This window comes from Panicum hallii, chromosome 3 (genome assembly GCF_002211085.1).
Source record: "Panicum hallii strain FIL2 chromosome 3, PHallii_v3.1, whole genome shotgun sequence".
Classification (NCBI taxonomy): Eukaryota; Viridiplantae; Streptophyta; class Magnoliopsida; order Poales; family Poaceae; genus Panicum; species Panicum hallii.
Window position 1 is genome coordinate 21,781,504 of NC_038044.1, and position 23,099 is coordinate 21,804,602.

Here is a 23,099-nt window from a genome sequence, read left to right on the forward strand (position 1 = left end):
TTAGAAATCTTTATTTTTACTATGAGGACTGTGTGGTTTCATGGTATGCTTGTAGCTAAATGGGGAAGTTTTAATTTCAGTCTCCTAGCTATTGACCTTTTTCTGGTGGTAACATGGTAGAAAGATGATTGTTTTGCAATAGAAATCTGCTTGGTTTGGCAGCCTTCAATGTTGCTGTAGTTTACTTGCATTTTTGTCCCCAAAAAGTTGATTGTTTTGGCAGCCTTCAAACTTCATGTAGATACATGTTTTGCATCCGCTGTTGAGTCCTTTGTACTCATGTAAACTGCTGTAAAGATGTCCCTAAGCGCTGACAGTTCAGAGCACTTCTTGTCTTTAATTTTTTACGCATAGTTGAAAATATGAAAAATAAACAGGTTGCTGTTTTGCCATGATTTTTGCATGCCTTCATGTTCTGATTTTTTTCGCCGGCAATGCATTGCTAATTAACATGTACTCGTATGCTGGATGGAGACAGAACTATGCAATAGCCTGGTACCTACTTGTTATTGGAACTACTTTTGTTTGTTCTTAGGGTAGCACTCTGTAACAATGTTAGCTGGAATAACAACTAAAGCAATTCAAGAAAGAACTAAATGGCTGAACCAACCTATGACTTTCTTGTATTCAGTTAAAATTGCATATGATCAGTGCCCTTTCTTTGTTAGGGTCATCATTGTTTTGACTTGATAACTGAGTTTGGCACTTTCTTTGTTTGGTCATCGTTGCTTTCACTTGATAACCGACTCATTGTATACTCTTAGTGTCCAGGAAGGGATAGAGGTTGAAGAATGTTGATAAGTGTGTGCTGGAGGATTGGATGACAGAAGCTACTTTGTGTAGGACAATTTCAAATAGATGACATGGAAGTATTTTGTGAATGATTTTATAAACATGCAAACATTATGCTATAAACCAAGTGTGGTTGCTTTTGTGACAAAACTAGCTAGCTAGTTAATTAGTTGGATGATTTGGAAAGATGATGGTAACTTATGAGCATGTGAAGGATTGCTTAATGAAGTCATTAACTTGATACAAGTCATTTGTGATGATTTCTTGCTTGTTTACTCAGTTGGCATTTTGAATCTTACATGACAAATAGCTCTGAATTAACAATTGTTATTAGTGTGCCATTTATTCAGATTATATCAGGCGTCATAACTTACTGTTGGTTGCTAAATGGGTTGTACAATCGGTTGGTAAAGATATAAAGCAGCTATGGAGGGTCGGTTGCTAAAGAGGTGGTCGGTTGCTAAAGACTTTTAGCAACCCCACTTACAGAGACGGATCGCGTCGGTTGCTAAAAGTCTATAGCAACTAATCGCAAGTTGCTGCAAGCGCTTTTACCAACTGATCGTAAGTTACCATAAGCCAACCGTGGTGTAGTGCTACCTCTGTTCGCAGATCCTGTGAATTTCTAGGTGCTCTTGACCCGTTTGCTGCCTTATGGCTGCTTGTTCTTTCGGCGGTTCGACAGCGAAAGTGTCACGCCCGGTGCGCGGGGAGGCTCTGACCTCCGCTCGGTTTACCGTCATGCAAGCATTTTGCTACCTTCATATTTGTCATCACTCTTGCTGAGTTCGTCCTTTTGCTGCCGGTGCTTCCTTTCTTCCTGAAGGCTCCTACCTTCTTCTCAGCTCTTTGTTTGTACTCTTTTTGGGCCTGCTTGATGCTGGTCGGTGGCCATTGCCGTGGTTCAGCAAGTGTTCTTCTTCGGCACGTCTACTGTCGGCTTTGTCCTGTTGGTGGCCTACCGAATCAAATGTGAGGTACTGTTATTCACCTCTTCTGTTATCCCCCTTTAAGGTTTTATCCCCTTTCATGGCGTTGGATAGCAGTACGTGGAGCCTGGATGTACTTCAAACTCTGTTGCCCCTAACACCATGGGAGATGGTCGTGTCCGGTGAGCGGCGGTTGGTGCTCCTTCCATTGCCCTTAGCCCCTCTTCATTGGGCGTTCCCTCAGATGGAGGGCACCAGTGGTGCGGTGTAGCTATGAGGGGTGGTGTGGATGCGTATTGGCTGTGGTTTATCCGGCGAGCACGTTGCTTGGTGGTGACTGTTTTTCGGCGATCGGTGGTGGTCCCTTGGCCTATATTATGTATTGTCCTTTAAATTGTACAAGTTATGCGTTCTTAAGTTGTGCATTCTTATTGTTCTTCCTTGTTCTTCCTTGTGTTGAGTTGTATGTCTGTACTTTATAATATGTGGTTTGCTATATTTTCTAATAAAAGTTCAGGTTGGCATCTTGCCACCGTAATTCGCCTAAAAAAGCATTCATGAGTCTAAACTCCACCACAGGATCGAAGTTTCTCGGTTTTGCAGCTTGGGAACCAACTTGGAATCCAGCAATAGTTAAGAACCAATTTGGAATCTAGCAATAGTTTGAGAGGGACAGTAAAACCCTTTCTTAAATGTTATGACGAATTTCCTTTCATATTTCGGTACTTTTCAGGCTCAGAGACCTAGAGATCCAGTAACTGGAGGAGGAAAAATGACGTATTTAGAGAGAGTAACTGAGCAGCAAGGTAGTAGCATACAAGGGCCGAACATATCATTCCGTATTGAGTACTGGCAGAGTGATCCGACAGGGGTACATAGTTACAAGGGAAATCTAGCATGAGAATCCCTCCGAGCATAGGCGGTGTTCGATTCGACCATCTATCCTAGCTTAGCTAGGTCGAGGTCAGCACGGGTCACCCCTGCGCTGCGACGCGGCGACGGAGCTTCTTTCCGCGCGCTTCCGCGACCTCGTGCTCGTGCTCGTCTTCCTCGTGGTCGGCGGCGGCGGCTCTCGCTCTGGCCGCGGCCGGCAGCCTCGCGCCGCCGCCGCCAGTGGCTCCCCGATTCTTCACGGCGCTCCGCGCGTTGGCCGTGACCTGACTGACCTCCTCCTCGAAGTCCTCCATCCGGAACGCCGGCCTCCACGGCGCCTCCGCCTCCCGCTCCCGCTTCCTCCCCCGGCCGGCGGCCGATCCGCCGCCGCTCTCCCCGGCGCTGCACAGGCCCCTCAGTGCCCGGATGTTGGCGATCAGCGCGTAGAACCTCTCCACCTTCTCGCCGTCGCCATCGCCGTCGTCGTCCTCGCCGCATCTCTGCACCGAAACAGAGCCGCCGCCGGCGACGCCAGCAGCCGCAGCCGGCAATAATGGCGGCGGGCACTGCTGCTCCGCCGGCGCCACGGACACCCGGGTCGACGCGCCGTCGCCGTCGGTGGCGGCGATTCGCAGAGCCTTCTTCGCCTCCTCTCCAGCTGCCTCGCCCATCGCTGGCGCCTTGGCGGCCCTCTTCCCTCCGGAGCACGGTCTTGGCAGAGCCCAGAAGCAAGCGGGGTGGGTGAAATTATGAAGGAAACGGGACGGGAGTGTGTGGAAAGCTCCGTGGGTTGGCGAGTGGTTAAATAGCTATACCTGCTGCAACTGCAACCAGCAGCGCCACGGTACTTGATACCTCCCGTGAAGCTGATTTTCCGAATTTGGCGCTTATACGGTACGCTAGAGGATGATTTTTGTTTGAAGATGTAAAATTAGGTGGACCGGCGATTCGAATCAGCTGGAGCATTTCGTTTTGTTTGAGCAAACCATTACTTTACTAATGTACTATGTATAATTTTGTGACACCAAATTGGTCCGGGGATGCGTATACTATCCAAAGGTGCCTTGTAATTTCAGGCAAAGAGATTATATTTCTTTTAATCAATAAAGTCATTTATAGTGGCTCATCCGTACGGGCATCACCATGACTTCAAAGCAGCATTTGGACAAACGAAAAATCAATAAAAAGATTGTGCACTAGAATGGTACAATTCATATATTTCGCGTGTACGCTTATCTTTTCAAGAAAAAAAGCATTTTATCGTTGACGAGGCTTTTGAAACATTTCGCTGCTATTGCATTTGCAGAGTCTAAAATGCTGCTCCAGCTCCTACTGAATTGCCAAAAACTTGACCATTGTGGCATTTTTCTATACAGAAAACAGTTACTGCTTTGTGCGTGTGTACAAGCACCATTACTTGTTACTAGACAATTGAAGAAGCAAAACGAAACGTAGACTACATATGACTTCATTTTTACCACTGTAGTTGGGAGGGTCTTATGTGTAAAATTAAGTCGACCCGGAATTCAAACCAGGCAATTGACTCTCTCTCTCTCTCTGGTCTTGGTATGTACGACATGTGTGTTAGTAAATTCATTAATAGCGGCTCATCCACACGGACATCTCGTTCAATCTACTATAAAAAAATTGATCTATAGCAACACCTCACCCGTTCTTATAAATAGGGTGCGGCTACTGTAACAACCGAGCCGCCTCTGAAAATCTATCTGTAGGGGCAGTTCACCCCCTCAGCCGCCCCTACAAATGGACGCCATTTTCAGTGACGGCTGGGGGGGTTGAGCCGTCCCTACAAATGGATTTAGAGGGGCAGCTCATCCCCCAACCCGCCACTAAAAATATCTATATAAAAATCTAGGTACCTTCTTCCTCCTTCCAGACCTCCATTGTTTGCTCGGAAGAGGAGCTCCCGCAAGAGCCAAAAAAAGAAAAAGAGGGGAGCTTTTCAACTTGATTTCCTTCGAGCTGGAGGCTCTAAGAGTTAAGTTGACGCTAATTCCTTGATATTTCTAAACTTTTTTGTTAGATTTATGACTCAAATGGAGCTCTCTTTGCCTGTAACTAGCTCTAGATCTCCATGGTGTGGATTAGCCATTTGAGACACCATTTGCCTTGAACTTTTGGATGAAGTTATGCTATTTTAGTAGAAGAATAAGATTATATAATTATTTTGACTTGATCTATAGTTTTAAGCATCATTCTTAAGTAAATAATGCCCTAGATTTATGGTGGAGAGAGAAGAAGATTTGTTTTTTTTCCTATTTTTCAAAGATGCATGTTAGATTTTCCCCAACATTTAATGGTAAAATAATATGTTGAGTTTTTTGTTATTTTTATTTAGTACAAGCTAAATTGATTTTTTCCCACACCTGTGCATATATAGAAGTATATATTTATATCAATTTAGGGCTCCATTTCTTTTGAGAGAAAGATTTGATTTTTTTCTATATTTATATACATGCATGTTACATTTTTTTCTCTAATATTTAGTGGTACAATAATAGGTTGGAAATCAATTTTTTTATTTAGTATTAGTTAAATTGACTTTTCCAACACCTATACATATATAGAAGTATATATTTATGTAAATTTAGAACTCTATTTCTTGCGAGAAAATAATTTGATGTTGTTTTTTCAATCTTTTCAGATATGGATAAGACATGGATGTATAATGCAAAAAGGACGAACGCTATTTCCGTGAAGATCTTAATAAATTCATTCAATTTACGGAGAACCACGCAAGAAATAAGAAGATACAATTGATGCATTGCCCATGCAATGCCTGCAAGAATTTGAGAGTATCTAGCGACCCAACTACAATCAGATCGCATGTGATGGTGAGTGATTTTGTTAAGGACTACAAGATCTGGAAGTATCATGGCCAGACGGATGCTCCCCCTCCGACGAATAATCCACTGGATGAAATCATACAAGATGAGGAGTTTGACATAATGTTTCATTCTTATTTTGATGGTGGTGGAGATGATGATGGTGATGATGATGCTGGGGTTGCTGATGATGATGGGGTTGGTGGATTCCAAGATGATGGTGTCGACGGTCCCATGGATGGGGATGTAGTGGCGATGAACTTCATGATGGTGATTTTCTCAGCCAGTTGTTGCGCCACACCAAAGCGGAGGTATTGGTTTCTAGTGCTAGGGGGTTAGCAAACTTCGAGACGGTGAGAAAATCAGCAGAGGAAAATATATACGAGTGATCGAAGGGATGCCCGAAACACTGGACTGTGCTTCGTTTCATACTTGAGCTCTTCACTCTGAAGGCTAAGCTTGATTGGTGAGATGGTAGTTTCAATGATCTGCTGCGTATCTTGGCTTGGTTGCTTCCAAAGCCAAATAAAGTGCCAGCCAACATATACCGAACAAAGAAACTTGTGAGCCCATTCATGATGGGTGTGGAAAGAATTCATGCATGTCCAAATCATTATATTTTGTATCGTGGGGATACTTTCAAAGACTTGAAGAAATGCCCTGTATGTTCTGCAAGTTGGTACAAAAATAATGCTGGTTACTGTGGTGATGACAATCATGATCCAACCGATGTGAATAAAAGGAGCATGGCGAGGAACAGTGTTGCCTCTGTTGAGCCAGATGACGCTACTTTAGGAATTCCTGAGAAGCAGAGCAGAATTCCCACCATGGTTATGTGGTACCTCCTAGTTTCCAATCGCCTGAGGCGTTTCTTCTCGAACCCAAAGGATGCTGAACTAATGCGATGGTGGAATTTAGATAAGCGTAACAAGGGTGATGGAAAGCTCCGACATTTAGCTGATGCTCGGTAGTGGAAGGAAATCGATGAGAAGTACTATCTGGAATTTGGGAATGACGCGAGAAATGTTCGGTTCGCGTTGAGTACGGATGGAATGAATTCGTTTGGTGAAAGAAGTAGCACCCATAGTACATGGCCAGTGATATAGGGCCCAAGCATCCTGGCATCGATATAGATATTTTTCTTGAGCCTCTGATGCAAGAGATGGAAACTTTATGAAAGGAGGGTATCAATATCTTTGATGGTTGTGCACGGCAGCCCTTTAATCTTAGAGCTATTATATTCGTCACCATTCATGATTACCAGCATTGTTTGTCCTGTCAGGATAGATCAAAGGTAGGATGGGATGCACGGTGTGCGTGGATGGCATCGTATCATCTTTCCTTTAAGGTTCTCGAAAGGTAGTTTACCTTGGATACAAACGCTTCTTGGTGGAAGGACATAGGTATCGAAGTAAGAAGTTCTATAATCTTTTTGATGGTAGGCCTGAATTACATTCTGCTCCAGTACAACGAGACAGGCACTATGTTTTCAATATGGTTCGGACCATCTAGGTCATTTATGGAAAGAAAAATGAAGATGGGAAGAAGAGAAAGAGAGATAAGGCACCCATCGATGGCGTACCATTCAAGAAGTAGTCCATCTTCTACAAGTACTTGCAGTATTGGGCGGATCTTGAGGTCCACCATGCAATCAATGGTATGCACCTAAAGAAGAATGTGTTTAGTAACACAATTGGGCTCCTCCTGGAGACATTAGCCAAAATAAAGGATACCTTGAAGTCGCGTCAGGACTTGGTAGCCATGAAGATAAGACAATATCTTCACCCTGCGGATAAAGGGAATGGCTGATATGAATCCCCCCATCTAGCTACAACTTGACATGTGATGAGAAGAAGGCAATGTGCGAGAGCTTAAGAGGGATCAGAGTCCCGATTCATTTCACGTCCAACATAAGGAAACTAGTCTTGATGAAAGATCTATCACTATGCGGCTATAACTATCATGATTCTCATGTGTTGCTGATGGTGTTCCTCCTGATTGAAATCAGAGCGATCAAGCCAGTATATGTAAAGATGGTAATCACTCGGTTGTGTTACTTCTTCAATAGGATTTCACAAAAGGTCATCGACGAAGATGAGTTGCAAGATCTCCAAGAATTCTTTAGGGAGACTATGGCGTAGCTAGTGATGTGCTTCCCTCCTAGGTTTTTTTATATAACCGAACACCTAATGATTCACATGGTTGATCAGATACGGGCACTTGGTCCACTTTACCTACAAGAAATATGGACGTATGAGCGTTTTATGTCCATCCTCAATTGGTACGTACTGAATCATGCTCATCCTGAGGGGTCCATGATAGAGGGATGTAGTACTGAGGAAGTCATCGAGTCTTTCCTAGGTTACCTAAAGGATAACGTGTCCCTTGGTTTGCCTATTCCACGATTTTTGGCGAGGTTGGAAGGTGTGGGCACATTTGGGAGGAAAATCTTCATCAACAAAGATTTCAAAGGTGTGCAACGAGCCCATCATAGCATCTTGCAACACCTCACAATAATGACTCCTTTAGCCAATGAACACTTGAGCATGATTCGTGCAGAAAGTAATGGCCGCTCAGATGATTGGATCATGAGAGAGCACAAACGTCGGCTGACTGCATGGTTGAAGGACCTGGATCTACCACATGGGGAGACCGTGGAGGAGCAAACGATCAAAAGATTGGCAGCTCGTCCCTTTAGCCAGGTCAGATCGTAGCAAGGGTATGATATTAATGGATATTTATTCTATACTGCCGCCAAGGATAAGAAGACCGTGTCTCAGAATAGTGGTGTTCGTATTGAGGCCTTAGACGAGAGAACAGGGCAAAGTACAACATATTTCGGTGTCATAGATGACATATGGAAAGTGTATTATGGTTCCAATATACAAATCCCGGTCTTTCGGTGTCATTGGGTCAAACACCCAAAAGGTGTTGAGGTGGAGGGCTATGGACTCACGATTGTCGACCTCAACAATGTTGGTTATAAGATGACCCATGGGTACTTGCCTCATAGGTCACACAGGTACTCTATGTAGCTGATCCTGCAAAGAAGACAAAACACGTCGTTGTCCCTGGAAAACAAGATATCATAGGAGTTGATGGTATCGACGATGTGGAAGAATATAATCAGTATGATAAGATGAACCTCTTCACAGACATACCACAAAAGATGAGGATTGTAGAAGCAATCATAAGAAAAGACGACAAGCCATGGGCACGTAAAGATGGCGAATCAAGAATTGTTACCGCTTGAACATTGGTGTTTCAGCGCTTTTATTTATTACATACACTGCAATTGGATTTTGATATTTTTCTTATGTTCCACATATCAAAATATGCTTATGGTAAAAATTTAATATTTTTTAGAGGTGTGTTGCTATTTTTTGAAATAAATGGATTTTCAGCATGAATTGGAAAACTATTTGTAGGTGCTATGAGATAGTATGTTGTGGAGGTGCATATTGTGGTCTCGACACTTTAAACCATTATATACAATAAAATAGTTATTTGACACTTTTCTTAAGTTCTACATGTCACATAATGTTTATGGTAAAAATTTTAAGTTTTTTCGATGTGTTTTGCTACGACTTTTGAATTAAAATAAATTTTCAATGGAAATGGAAAAGGATTTGTAGGGCGGGTGACGCCGCAGCCCGCCCCTACAAATTCTTTTCCAATTTCAACCGAAAACTCATTTAATTCAAAAGAAATAGCAAAATAGATGAAAAAAACTCAAATTTGCACTAGAAACATATTATGTAGTATAGAACTAGTAAAAAATACGACAAACATGTTTCACTACATATAATTATTGAGAGTGTTCAAAATATAAAGAGAGTCTTGAGTGCTATGAGATAGTACGTTGTGGAGGTGCACATTGTGGTCTCGACACTTTAAACCATTATATACAATAAAATAGTTATTTGATATTTTTATTAAGTTATACATTGTGCACATTGGAAAAGGATTTGTACAGGCGGGTGATGCCCCACCGACCCCTACAAATCCTTTTCCTATATAGACTGCGACTTAGAAAAGTTTTTCAGATCCTGCGCGAGCGCGCGAGCAGACGCCGTTAGGCTGCCAAAAATTTCTGCCGCCGCCACCGCCACCCGTGCGCGCGTCTTCTCTGCCGCTACCCGCTCCCAGCTACCGCCGCCGCCCGCTCCTGGACTCCCCTCCACGCGCGGCCTCGAGCTCCCTCCGTGCGGCGCCTTCCCTCCCCGCGCCTCCTCCGCCGCGCCGCCGCCTCGTCTCCCTCGGAGACTCCTCATTCCCACGCCCTCCTGCCCGCCGCAGGTACGCCCCCACTCCGCGGCCAACCACTCCCTCCGCGCGGCGCCCTAGGTTTGGAGAACAACCAAGGTGAGGTGAATCCATTTTAGCCTTGCTAATTGATGTTGCTAGATGGTTCTTGGTCATGGAGATTAGTGGATTTGTGGGGGGAAACACGGTTTGAAGGTCGATCTGAGGTCTGCAGTCCTGTGGCTCGGGCAGTGCTGCTGTCCTTGTAGATTTGGCAAACTAAACGATTTTTCCTCCAAAGGTAGATCATACAAAAGTTGTAGAGGTTTATGAGATCTAGCTGCTGTCAAAGTTTCACATATTTTGGTGGAGTATACCTTCAGTTATTGAATATTGTTTGGGCGTAGTTTCTGAATGTCCAGATTTGGAGAGTAGCTTTTCAGACGTGTGTTAGATGACCTTAACCATGGAATTCGTGGAAACCCATAATAAAAAAGTTCTAGATTGCCCAAAGATGTACATGCTTTCAAATTTGAGAATATTTGGACAATGGGTTTGGGAGATATGGATTTTTGTTTGCTGCTGCCCGAAATTTCAGACAGATTCTGCATTTGACACTCATGCTAGCATTGTTCTAATCATAGATGCTTGCATGGCTGTCCCTATGTCATTTGACATTCATGCTAGCATTGTTCTAGGTTTATAGTAGTTACATATGCATGGACCTGATTGCCACAACCTTGAAGTACTTGGAAGATGTATTATTAAGTTGTCATAACTTGAAACGAGACAAGACTCAAAACAAAGAAAAATGATTGGCTCCCAGTTACGATTATATCATTGTGAGGGAGCAATCAATACTGTAGCTGTGACTTACCCCTCTACTCTGATTTTTCATCTTACTTTTATTGTTACTAGGTCTCCATCATATAGGTCTGTAATTTTTGGAAAGCATGAAATGTCTCGATATTTGTCATATTGAAGCTGATATTAAGCACAATTTTACATATTGTTTGACTCTAGGATGTTTTTTTTTAAAGTTATACATGTCCTCCTTGAATCTTTTCAAATCTTTTATTGCTTCCTGTTGGAACAAATTTTGTGATTGATTAAAGTTAAAACAGTTAATGCATTGAAAATGATGTATACATGTCCTCCTTGAATCTTTCAAGTCTTATATTGTTTGACTCTAATGATGTACTGAAAATGAACCGAAGAGTGTCAAACTGAACAGTTAGTAAACGTGAATTCATTTGATCAGTGAGTATAATAATAGTCCTCGATTCCATTATAGGAAGGACTCTGCTTTGTCACCATTCTTTCTCTCTCTCTCTCTCTCTCTCTCTGCTTCCTAAGAGAAAAATACATAGAGTGAGTGAGAGACAAATACATAGTGAGAGACAAATACATAGAGAGAGTGAGAGACAAATACATAGAGAGAGTGATAATGTTGACATCGCAGAGTTCTTTTTATAACAAAGTATGAGGTCTGTCTATTAACTTTCATATTCAGGTGAACACATGAAATCATAAAATCATAAAATTTTTGTACCTCAATTATTTAGTTGCTTGAGAGCTAGAGAAATTTAATGTTAGATCCTCGACTGCCGTAGCAGAAAGATTAAATTGATTCACTATTTACTTATGTTGTCTTAGCAGTACGAGTAAAAGCATCCAGGTAGTACCACACTGCTTGATAGTTATACATGCATGCTACTAAGGACTAGGGCGCTTGACGTAGTACTGTTTATGTTATGAGTTCTTTGATGGAAGGTTCTGGTGGTATAACAGTTTACTTGTTTAAATTGGTGATAATTAGTGCCGAGAAAATGGTGGAGACATATATAGAGAGTGATAATGTTGACATTGCAGAGCAAATGTTGACCTCTAATCAGTGTTGAGCAAATGTTGACCTCTAATGATGTATATATTTGCAGCATTTCTATTCAAGTAATTGTAATTTAAATGCGAAATATTCATGATATTAAATGTGAAATGTTCAGGAATTTCTTATTTGTAAGAAATTTCTCAATATCATTTTGTTGTGAATTGAAATATTTATTAAAATATATCTTCGATGGCTATGTAGCGTAGAAGTCATAGATGGATCCTCCGTCATCATCTTCCCCATGAAGGGATGATGCCGCACAACAAGATGAGCTTGAACAAATTGCATCCCAGATGGAGTGGAAAAACGAGCACGACGTGTCACACCCGATTTACAAGGACATAAACTGAGCAATCATATATGAGCCAGGATCAAGTCACGCATATACACAATAGAATTATCAAGATATCACAACACATATCACGAAATAAAAGCGTATAAATTGTAAATGAATTCTTTATTACAACCGAATCAAGAATCGGTTCAAGGAGTGCGGAAGCGTAAAATGAATACATGAAGAACAGGGCGCCACAGGGACGTCGGCTGGGAGACAAACGCCTAGAAATCGTCGAGTCCGCTGATGTAGTCATCCACGTCGTCTGGTACTGAGCAACAGTCGAAGATATCCCAAAGAGAATAGAAGAGTAGAGAAGGCAAGTGTAAGTACACAACTTGTACTCAACAAGTATAACACAAACTATGAGGCTCTACGGTTAGCTGACTCAACTGCGTTAGCTTTTAATCTGGGCAAATTTTATTTAAGCTATTTACTACCAGTGGATGAATTACCATAACCCAAGTTACTGAATAATTAATTAAAATTACTCATGAGTCTACTGAAATCCAAGCCAAACCACCAAAGATAAACCCCACTAATCAGACGGAGGATCTGGGCCGCTCATGACCGTGAGCACGGCTAGTATACCAGTTTTACACTCTCGAGAGGTTGCACATCTTTGCCCACAAGTTGTGAGCTATGCTAGTTTTTCATCACACTTCCTTAGGTGAGATGACTAGCAAGCGCACTACGAGACCATTACAAAGGACCACGTTAGTAAGGTGCAACCGCTAAGGTTTCTGGATCGGCGATGATAGGGCCCACCTCACGGGGGTACAAGCACACAGCACAGAACAAGCCGGAGGAGCAGGGACCATTGAAGCTTAATACCCCTCTTGCGCCGCAGGTAAGTTACTCCCAAACCAAAATGCCCTAATTAGTAAGTCAAGACCGGCCCATTCCAGTCTTGTGGTTGCGCGGTTGTCCCAGGTTGTCACTCTATGAACCGGTCCTTAGGGAGAGTGGCCAACCAAGCACTAAGCACCGTGCTGGCCCCCTAAACCAAGTTTCTAAAAAAATATCTTTTAAGGAGATGTGAGCCACTCAAGCACACAACACAGAGCATCCACTCTCAGAATTAAGTTGCATATAACCATTAATCAAATTAATTAAAAAGGACCAAGTGTAAGAGAGTGCAGCACCTAGCACAACTAACCAAAATGCAACCCCAGGTATTTATATATAGAGGATAAAAGTGGCTAGTAAATCCTTATAGGCATACAGTATTAAAATGCAGTATGAAATTGTATTTAAAAGTGATAGGATATTCATGTTATACTTTGCTTCCTCAAACTCTCCTGGCTGCTGCTCAAACGCGTCTGAAGAAGGTGGCTCCTGGTACTCCTCCGGTGGCTCAATGTCTACTCACGATCGTAACGCCAAAACATGGCCCACACATGCACATACATGCAATCAATGGCAAAAGATAAGAAACAGTACAATAATACAATAAAACAGCACACAAAACTGAGCTAAAGCTATTCTACGCATTACAACGATCGCGTGGGCGCGGAAACCACTCAAAACGGAGCTAAGACGTGTAAACTAGGGCTAAAACAAGATCCAGGGACTTAAATGTAAGAAAATAGGAAGTTCCAGGGGGTTCTGCGCATAAACCAAGGACTTAAATGAAATTAAACTATAGACACAGGGGCTAACGCGCCAAAACTCAAGGTCTGGGCGGCGGGTTCTATTTCTAAAGAGCTCAGGGGCTTAAACAATAAAAATAGGACTGAACTGGAATTATTCTTGAACTAAATTGGACTGCGGGTTGATTTCAAAGAAAACTCAGGGTCTCTTTAGCAAAACTGCTAGGCCGAAGAGTTATCTTCTCTTCTGGGCCGTCGGATCTGGATCGGACGGTCCGATCTGACGGGGTGGTTTCGGACGGTCCGATCTGGCGGGGTGGATCGGACGGTCCGATCTGATCACGGTGGATCGAATGGTCCGATCTGGGCGGTGAATCTGATCCGCTGGATCTGGATCGAAGGGCTCGGGTTTGAAGAGAGGCGAACTGGTACCGAGTAATCTAAACCACCGGATCTAGATCTAAGGGCTCCTATCCCCTGGGGTTTAGATCTAATCTGGGATACCGGCTGCGGATCGGGCGGCTCACAAAGTTTGGGCGCGCGGGGTGGAGGCGGCGGTCGCCGGCAACCAATCCCGTGGCGGCGCATGGCCGGAGTCCTGCGATCTTGATGTTCCCGGGCTGAATCGAGCTAGGGTTTGGTCGGGGAGCACGCCCGTGGCATGCATAATCCACTAGAGTGGTTTGCACGGTGCTGCCGGTTGCGGAGAAGAGCGCACGGAGGTGGAGGTGGCTCGGTGTAGCAGAGCTCGCCGGCGTGCACGCGTTTGCGCTCTGCGGGGCTGGAGTCTGAGTGCTAGAGGTTCCGTGTGCATGTGCAGAGCTAGAGCGAGCCAAGACAAGGCACGTGTAGGATCGGGCCGTGCTGCAACAAGCTCACCGCAGCCTGGCGGCGGCGGGTCACCGATGATCTGCTGTTCTAGCCTCGGGCGGGGTCTATAGGCCTACACATCTAGTGCAAAAGGAGGAGGGAAACATGCTAATGCTCACCGAGGGCTCGGAGCGACGGGCAAGGCTGTGCAGCGTGGCTGGCGACGTGGTTCAGCGACGGGTCAGCGAGGAGCTCGGTGATGGGGTCGACGCGGGCCTGCTCCGGCCTCCTGAATCCCACGGCTCGATCCGTGGTCGAGCTGCAACGACGGTCGTGGCGAAATTCGACGGCGAGAGCGAGTTGGGCGTGGCTAGGGTTGCGGTTGCAGTTTAGGGAAGTCACAGGGGAGGCGGCGTGGTGCTTAAGAGGTGGCGGGGGTGCCCTAGGCGTGCGTGCCACGGACTCCGCGGTGAAAGCGGATCGCGCATCGGATTTGCATGACCCTGAGCTCGGCTGCGAAGTTTCTGGAAGAAGGGGGGCTCGGGGCTAGTCAGTGGGCCTCGGGCGCGCGCACTGGGAGTGGAGCGAGGCCACAGAACAGCGAGGGAGCGCAGCGGAAGCGGAGCAGAGGAGGCCGGCGCAAGGAAGAAGAAGGAAAAGAGAAAACGGGGGCGCCGACAGGTGGGGCCGAGCAGTCAGAGGAAGAGAGAGGAGCTCGGGTGCTGCTGGGCCGAGCGGGGAAAGGAGAGAAGTGGGCTGCGCGAGCGGGGGAAAAGAAGGAGGCTGCGGGTTGGGCTGCTGGGCTGATTTGGGGTTTCCTATTTTTCTGGTTTCTTTTCTCCTTTCTCTTTCAAACCAACTCAAATCTATTTGAATTCAAATCAAATTTGAATTCAAACTCCTATGCACTCAACCAAATAAAAATTTATGCACCAGCATGAATGTACAAACATGTTGAGCTAAAATGAAATTTTTAATTCTTTGTGAAATAAATTATAATTATATGCAAGCTAAACAAATAAAAACCTTAGAAACTTTATTATAGCCAATTAAATTTAGTATAAAGTAGGAAATTTACATTAGGGTGTTACACGACGTCGGTGACCAATTATTGGACAAGGAGTCCGACGACGTCGGTGTCGAATTTGGGGACGAGCATAGCCCTAGGATTGGACAAGGCGCTTGGGTAGGAAACAAGTGGCACGATCTAATTGATCCACACACTGTTTCGGCAAGAGAAAGACGGTCAGGGGAGGCGTTCTATCCGGATTATGAACCGGAAGCACGTCAGGTAATGAATACACGATTAATTACAATGAAGCAGACTATACGAGTAATGACTTGTATGACGTGTATTATCTGTGTAGGTGGCTCCGACAGGAAGGAGTAGGCACCGACGCGGACCCCCTAGCCCCACAGAGGAAGACAATGAAAGCTCGGGTCTCGATCCTGCAAGTACAACCTCTGACAGCCAAGACAAAAGGAAACAGGGTCAACGAGGAAGAAACCAATACCCCGAAGGGCAATGGACTGTCAATGCAATTAGCACGGCAGGAGAGCCCATAGATCCTCCACAGGTTGTAGCACAGTTTCGGAATGCTATCGGTGCTATAATCAGAACAAAGATGGTTTTGGATCCAACGATCCCCAATTGGCCCCTGATTCCTGAGGGGAGGAAAGAAGCGATGTGGCAATTGTTGAGCAGAACTTTTATTCTGCCCAGAGGAAGTAGAGAATAAGTAAAGCATTATGCTCTGAAGATGCTGGGTGAAACTTTCCTCCTGTGGAAGAGCGAACTGAATACCTGGTATGTCCAGAAGGGTTGAACGCTATTTGCAGATTACGGAGACATTACACCAGCACAATGGGAAGAGTTTGTTCGACAGAAGACCAGTGAAGAAGCTCTAGCTCTAAGCCAGAAGCAAACTAAACTAGCAAAGAGCAACATACATAGAGTCCACCTTGGGCCAGGTGGGTACCAAAGGAAGGTCGAGAAGTGGCGGTGGCTTGAAGCAAGGAAGCCAAAGATAGTTGAAGGGAAACCAAAATTTGATCGACCCGAGACCGAAGTGGTGGCAGAAAAAATATTATAACTTGCCAAGCTTCAGAAAAAAGGTCAGTTCAAACCCCCATAGGGAGAAGGATGTGCTTAGTACAGCCATTGGGTCCAAAGAGCATGGAGGCCGTGTCAGAGGCCTATCCTCTAAGTTGAGCGTCAAGGATGGGTTCGAGAAGGACTGGGCTAGGTACAGGAGCCATGACCGCTATAAAGAAGAAATCGTGGCAGCAACAGAGAATGCAATGCAAGCAAAGTTCAAGGATTTGTTTATGGCAACATTTGCGGAGTAGCGGCAGTCGGGACTAGTTATGTTCAACCCATCGCAAGAGGTGGGGTAGCAACAGATGGTGGCCATGCAACCTCTGGTACTTGTCCAAGCGAGTCCGGCATGTGCACAAAGAAGTGCTGCCTCGACCACAGCTCAACAATACCCGGTGGATACCATAACGAGTATTACTCCCTGCTTGTTGCTCTATCTGGTCGGCAAAGCTGGAAAGACAAAGGAAGTTGCCAAGGCCCCGGTGCATCCAGATAGGGGTTTATTTGAGGGAAAACCGATCTCGGCCCTATATGCATGCGTACAAGTGGAGCAACTCTTGAAATCAAGCTATGAGGATAACGAGATAGACATCCCCACTGCAGATGGAAAGAGTTGCCTTGGAGAATGTGTCGGCAGCACCATTCTATGGCATAAACAAGATATCTTACTGGTTGGTTAGATACCATGGGCTGCTCCGGACCATATCTCGCCAGCACCACAACGACAAGAGCAAAGGGTAGCACCAGAGCATTCACTACTGGCCCTGCCGTCAGCACAACCACGAGATGCATCACTAGTGGCTCCAGTATCACGAGAGCCATCACCTTAGGCTCCGCATCACCAGCGGCTCCAGTATCACAGGAGCCATCACCAAAAACCTCGCGATCACCGCCAGCTCGAACATCACCACCACGACGAGAGCCATCCCCACAGGACCAGGTATCACCACCACCATGAGAGCCATCCCCACAGGCCTCGGTATCGCCACTGGCTCCGTCCCCAGCCCGATCACTGTTGCCTCGAGTGTTGCGGCCTTACCAAAACGACAAGGAAGGGTCAGAAATTGTGAATAGATGGCACGCTGCAAACAAGAAGTCTGATGAAAAGGCTAAGAAGGCTAAGTCAAAGGATAATCCAGTGAATTGTAGTGCCAGCAGAAGGTCGAGCTTTTCTACGCCCCGCACTGACACAGAGCACAAAAAGGACATTGGGATTGATGACCTTCCAGACTTAGATGATGCTCCTTTAAAGTTTCGGTACGGAAAAGACTTGCTACCGGACTGGGCACTAAGGGATTGTCCTAGTTTTATGCGTAGATTTCATAATTGGTACAAGAGGGCATGTATACTTGGGCTAAAAACTATATATGCTCTGCACCTTCAGGATATATTCGGACTTAAGGGGCAACAAATCTTTGATATCATGTTCGATTTTGAAGACATCCAACACATGTTCAGCCTCCAACAACTTGGTATTGAAATGGCTCGACTTTGGTGCATGTAAGTGCCTCATTGGTACTAATTTGATTTATATTACGACCTAAAGTACTGTATATGCACAAATATATAATTGTCATACATTATATTCTACAGGATGGAAACAATGGATGCTATTATTTTAAAGAAAAAGGTCCGGTACCTTGATCCTGTAGCGATTTGTGAGGCCAAACACGCCGGGCCAAAATGGAAGAAGGACGACGATGACTACCTAAAGCCATTTGCAACAAAGAAGGAAAAATAAAAGGAACGATGTAAATTTCACCAAGAGACTGTGAAGAGGGTTGCAACCTACGTATCGCATATGATGACACGATGGGAAGATATGGATGTCATATTTACGCCATACCACATCCAGTAAGTGTAATATCAACAATTTGATATAATAAACCACTGGATTGCTTTCCAATTACAGCCAAAGCTTGGAAGATTACTCGTATTGGACTCCTTGGATTAGTCAACCCAGAGATACCAAGAATTCATAGAAATTCTATAATTGTGAGTGAATTTCTTATCTTCCCTATGCACATCATGCTTATTTCGCTACAGAAGTATACATATATAAATTAACTTTCTATTTCTTTTATTTTAAAACAGGGCTTACCATTTCTATATTCATAAAAGATCAATTCATCCTGCCGGTAAACCAGAGAAAATGACTATATGCACAAGGTTCCCGTGCCACAAGCAAGCCGCGGGTTTCGTGTACTGTGGGTACTACATGTGCGAGCATCTAAGAGTGCAAGGGAGATATACTACTGATCCCGAACGTGTAAGGTGTTACTCTTTATTAGGGAAAGATGCATATGTGTACATTGTTTTTTTTACTGTAACTAGCACTTGGTTAATTAATTTTACCATGGATTCAATAATTGCAGATTCACCCGGAGCAACACCGTGTCCGGCTCCACGAGAAACAACTTTTAGATAGTCGACGATTTGTGCCGTTTCATTATGCATGAAGTGGTCAATGTGAGGGGCAAATTTTTTCACGAAGCACAAGATTTGGCAACGGAAGATAAATACATTGGACTTCATGAGTGGGACAATCAACGGCATCGTGCTGCCTCTTGTAGCGTTCCTAGGGAGGAATAGAGGAAAAACATGTATTCAATGTGTACTTTAATGATGTACTCTAAAGATGTTTGATTTCCATATAATTTAATTTTGTATGCATAAGTATTTTTAGTTACCGAACATATTTCGCGTCACGATCGTGAACTAGATTGAGAGATCAAAATTGGCGGGAATGCAAATCGTAAAAAATAGCGGGAAACCCATTTTCAAGGGTGGGTCACCCCTCTACATTGTAGGGGCGGCTGGGGGGTCACCTGCCCCTACAAATGCATTTCCAGGGGTGGGTGAGGGGGTGACCCGCCCCTGGAAATGGATTTGCAGGGGCGGGTAACGTCACCGCCCCTGCAAACAACTATTTTTAACTGTGAAAACTAGCAACGGGTGCGCTACCCACCCCTAAAAATGCATTTTTACCCACCCCTAAAAATGTATTTTGTAGCAGTGATCTCACAATCTCAGGCCCGGCCCACGACTGAAGGCGAGCAATTGGGAGAGGCAATAATCAAAGAAAACCAAGTGAAAGCTTAATCCATGACTGCGCCGATGAATTATCTAGGATACGACTCATATGAGTGCATTAGATATATAGTGGAGTACAAGTCATCTATTTCGACGGTACAAACACGTTTGAAACAGAGACTTGAACTGGTTGACCTTGTAGGTTTTTGCTCGAATGCTGCAAGGTGGACAAAAGGGTTATTGCTCTAGTGCTAGTGGGTTACCGCTCCGTCCATCTCTACTACTAATAAAACCATAGTGTCCACATCGCTACCCCGAGGCTCTACCGGCAGAGCCATGGGTGGGCAAGGCACCCCATCCATCGACCCACCATCCACCGATGCACGGGCGTAGGATGAGAAGAAGGCCGTGACGTGCACATGAGCTCAGCCGGCACGTCGTGGCCTCCTTCTCACCCTGCGTCCCACAAAATCGATTAAGAATGAGGAACTCATTCTACAAAATCGATTAAGAATCCACAAAATTGAATAAATCAAACATAATAGACTCAAATCAAAGCAAATCGCATCCTGTTGATGTGCTTGGAGGAGCTCCAGTGGTCCTGCTTTGGTCATGGCTGTCATCGGGGAGCGGTGCCATGGGGGCAAGCACCCCTGCCCGCTCGGAGCTGCGCATCGCCGTTCGCCCTCCCGGCCGTCATATCACAGCCCACTCGCCTAGCCACGGAGGATGTGGAGGGGAGGGGCAGCGGGGACGTGGTCGATTTAGAGATCTCGACCCAGAACTAGAGGAGGGAGGTTGAGGAGGCGACGGGGGAAGGAGTGGTAGGGGAGGAAGTGGGCGAAGGGGAGGCAGAGCTAGTGGCAGCGTGCAGGGTCGAAGACGTGGAGGCATCCTCCGCCTTCAGGGCGCAGGTGGCGGAGGAGGAGGTGGTGGTGGCTGGCGACGGGAGGCACAAGCGTGAGGTAGGGGCGGCGGCGAGGGGGCGTGAGGCGACCGACGACGAGACAGGCTGAGACGGTTGTGGGAGAAGGGCGCTCTGTCTCAGCTTCCAATATAAGGTTGCAACTCATTGACCTTAAAGAATATAAACGAGCAAGGGAACGAGCCGGATATGCATCAATATCTCTCGATCAGATGCCGTAGGATCGTCCGGATCTTGTAACCTATGTGTTCAAGGTAAAGTTGGAGGAGCTGAAGACAAGGCATGTTGGATACATTTTCTTTCCATCATCTTTAACATGTATTTTGCTACTGAAATGTTATGATTTAGACAATGTATCTATTGTCTTCTTACCATATTTTTTAAAATTATTTAATTTTGTTCAATGGTTTATGCCCATAGCATCATACGGTCCTTTACCTAGTACAAAGTAAAGAAGAAAAGGCGAAAGGTCGTGTTGTAACCCCAAAGAAAAAAAAGGAAGAACCAGTAAAAGAAAATATGAAATTGAATAAGCCATCCCACATATAAGGGGTGTTTGGATATCCCGGACTAAACTTTAGCCCCTGTCACATCGGATGTTTGGACACTAATTAGGAGTATTAAATATAAGCTAATTACAAAACCAATTGCATAATTAGAGACTAATTCCCGAGACGAATCTATTAAATCTAATTACTCCATGATTTGGTAATATTTTGCTACAGTAAACATGTGCTAATGATGGATTAATTAGAATTAATATATCCATCTCATCAATTAGTCTTGATTTATACAATTAGTTTTATAATCAGTCTAGATTTACAAGTGACCGGTTCTAGTCGAGGAGACCAGGTCTTTTAAGAAGAAAAAAAGGGTATTAGCTCCTTTTATTGAGAGCATGCAAAAAAGGTTTGCCCACCACAAACTACAAAACTATGAGCTGGGATATTTTTCAATTTCGCTCCTTCCTCCTCAGCCCTCACTGTGTGAGAGTGACAAGGACGAGTTCGCTCCGTCATCCGACCTAGCGGTCTCTGCGTCATCATCTTTGCGTCGCCACATGCCGGTCGGTGACGACGGTCGCAGCAGGGAAACGACGGCGACTCCTCCAAACTACCAGCGGCGGTCTCGGCGCTGCTGGGCGCTCACGCCAGACGACAGTGACGTCGTGGCGCGGACGGTGACGACGACCAAACGGAGAGCCGCAGAATATTTTCTACTACTACCAGTACGGGTACAGCAGCGCTGCAGCCATGACGTCACAGCGGTGCCGTCATCGGCGTGGTGTCACGGCGCGCACTGCCGGGGCCTCGGACCATGCACCCGCCGCATGCCCGACCGGGTCGCCGTCGTTGAGCCGCGGGCGGGCCGGAGCAAGTGGTCGTACGGCGGCGTCCTCTCCGGCGTGGCGCCCGTGAGGTGACAAAGCGACCGGTGGCCGGCCGGTGGGTGGTCCCTGCCGGAGCGGCGACGATCGCACGGGCGACACAAGGACGGCAAGACGCTGCAAACACCAGGGGACCATGGCACCATGCATGGGCTGGGATTCGGCTTGGTTTTGGTCGGTCTCGGCGCGACCTGTTATTTGGACCTGTTGTGCCCAAGTCTGATGAAAATGGATGATGATTGGCCCCCTGATGGAAACGCGTGAACGCACCGGACCAAGAGCTGCAACTGTGCAACATGGTCTCTTCTTTTTCTCACAACCTACTACTACTGTGTGGTATAAGTTTGCGTTCAATTGTTGATCCGTGTTTCTCTCTTTACCCAGTGCAATAGAAACGGTAGAGCTGGTACATACAGTTAGTCACGCGCTTGAACATGGTTGTTAGGTTGCATCAGTGGGGGGTCGTAGCACTTAAAAAAATTCCAATTTACACCCTCAAACTATTACAAAAGTCTGATTTGCAATCTTCAATTACAAAACTGGATATCGAGAGCCATCCAACTGTTGAAATCTGATAAATTTGACCCTTGAGTGGTTTTAAAGGTGTTTCTCTTTCTGTAAAAATTAAAAATATTCAAATTTAAACTAAAAATCATAATTAATTTATTTTAAATCAGAAAAATACTCAATAGATGTAACCAGATTTTTTATTTTAAAAAATACAAAATTACTATTGAAATCACGTAAAGGGCTAAATTTGTTTGGTTTTGATAGTTGGATGGCCCTATTATTTAGTTTTGTAGTTGAAGATTTTAAATCGGACTACTGTAATAGTTCTAGGGTGGAAATTTGTCTTTTTCCAGAAAAGATGGCTTCCGAAATCATGGCTCAGTAAAAAGAGTGGCACACCTTTCGCAAAATATTTTATTTCTGCTAGGGCGAGGAATTTTTTTAAAAAGGGGTTGTCATGTTTCATTATAAGTTTATTCTCCAATAGTAGGTTGGCTAGTATCTCGTGAGAAAATAAAATGGAAAAAGCGACTTAAAAAATAAACCAAATTAAATTAAAGCCCGTAAGCCCCTGAGGGCAGATCCAATACCTTAAGCTTGCTTCAAACCAAAACCAGAAGCTCAGAAGGTTAAGTCCCCAAACCAAAACAGAAGCTCACATGGTCGGTTGGACCAACATCCATTAACTCAGAAGGTTAAGTCCCAAAAAATGATGCAGACCTATTAGCCCCGACTACGAAAAGTTGAATAAAACATAAACCGTGTATCCACATGCAAATAGGCTAGATGATAGAAAAGCAAGCTTCGGATCATCCCCTAATGACAGCATACAAAACC

At 44.8% G+C, this 23,099-nt stretch overlaps 1 protein-coding gene across 1 annotated transcript; it reads right to left on the reverse strand.

Moving 5' to 3' along the window:
- Positions 1-2,480: 2,480 nt before the first annotated feature.
- LOC112887081 (NRR repressor homolog 1-like) lies at positions 2,481-3,406 on the reverse strand. The gene has a single exon (XM_025953161.1). The coding sequence runs from the start codon at positions 3,263-3,265 to the stop codon at positions 2,696-2,698; it is 570 nt and encodes a 189-aa protein (XP_025808946.1). The 5' UTR covers positions 3,266-3,406; the 3' UTR covers positions 2,481-2,695.
- Positions 3,407-23,099: the final 19,693 nt, after the last annotated feature.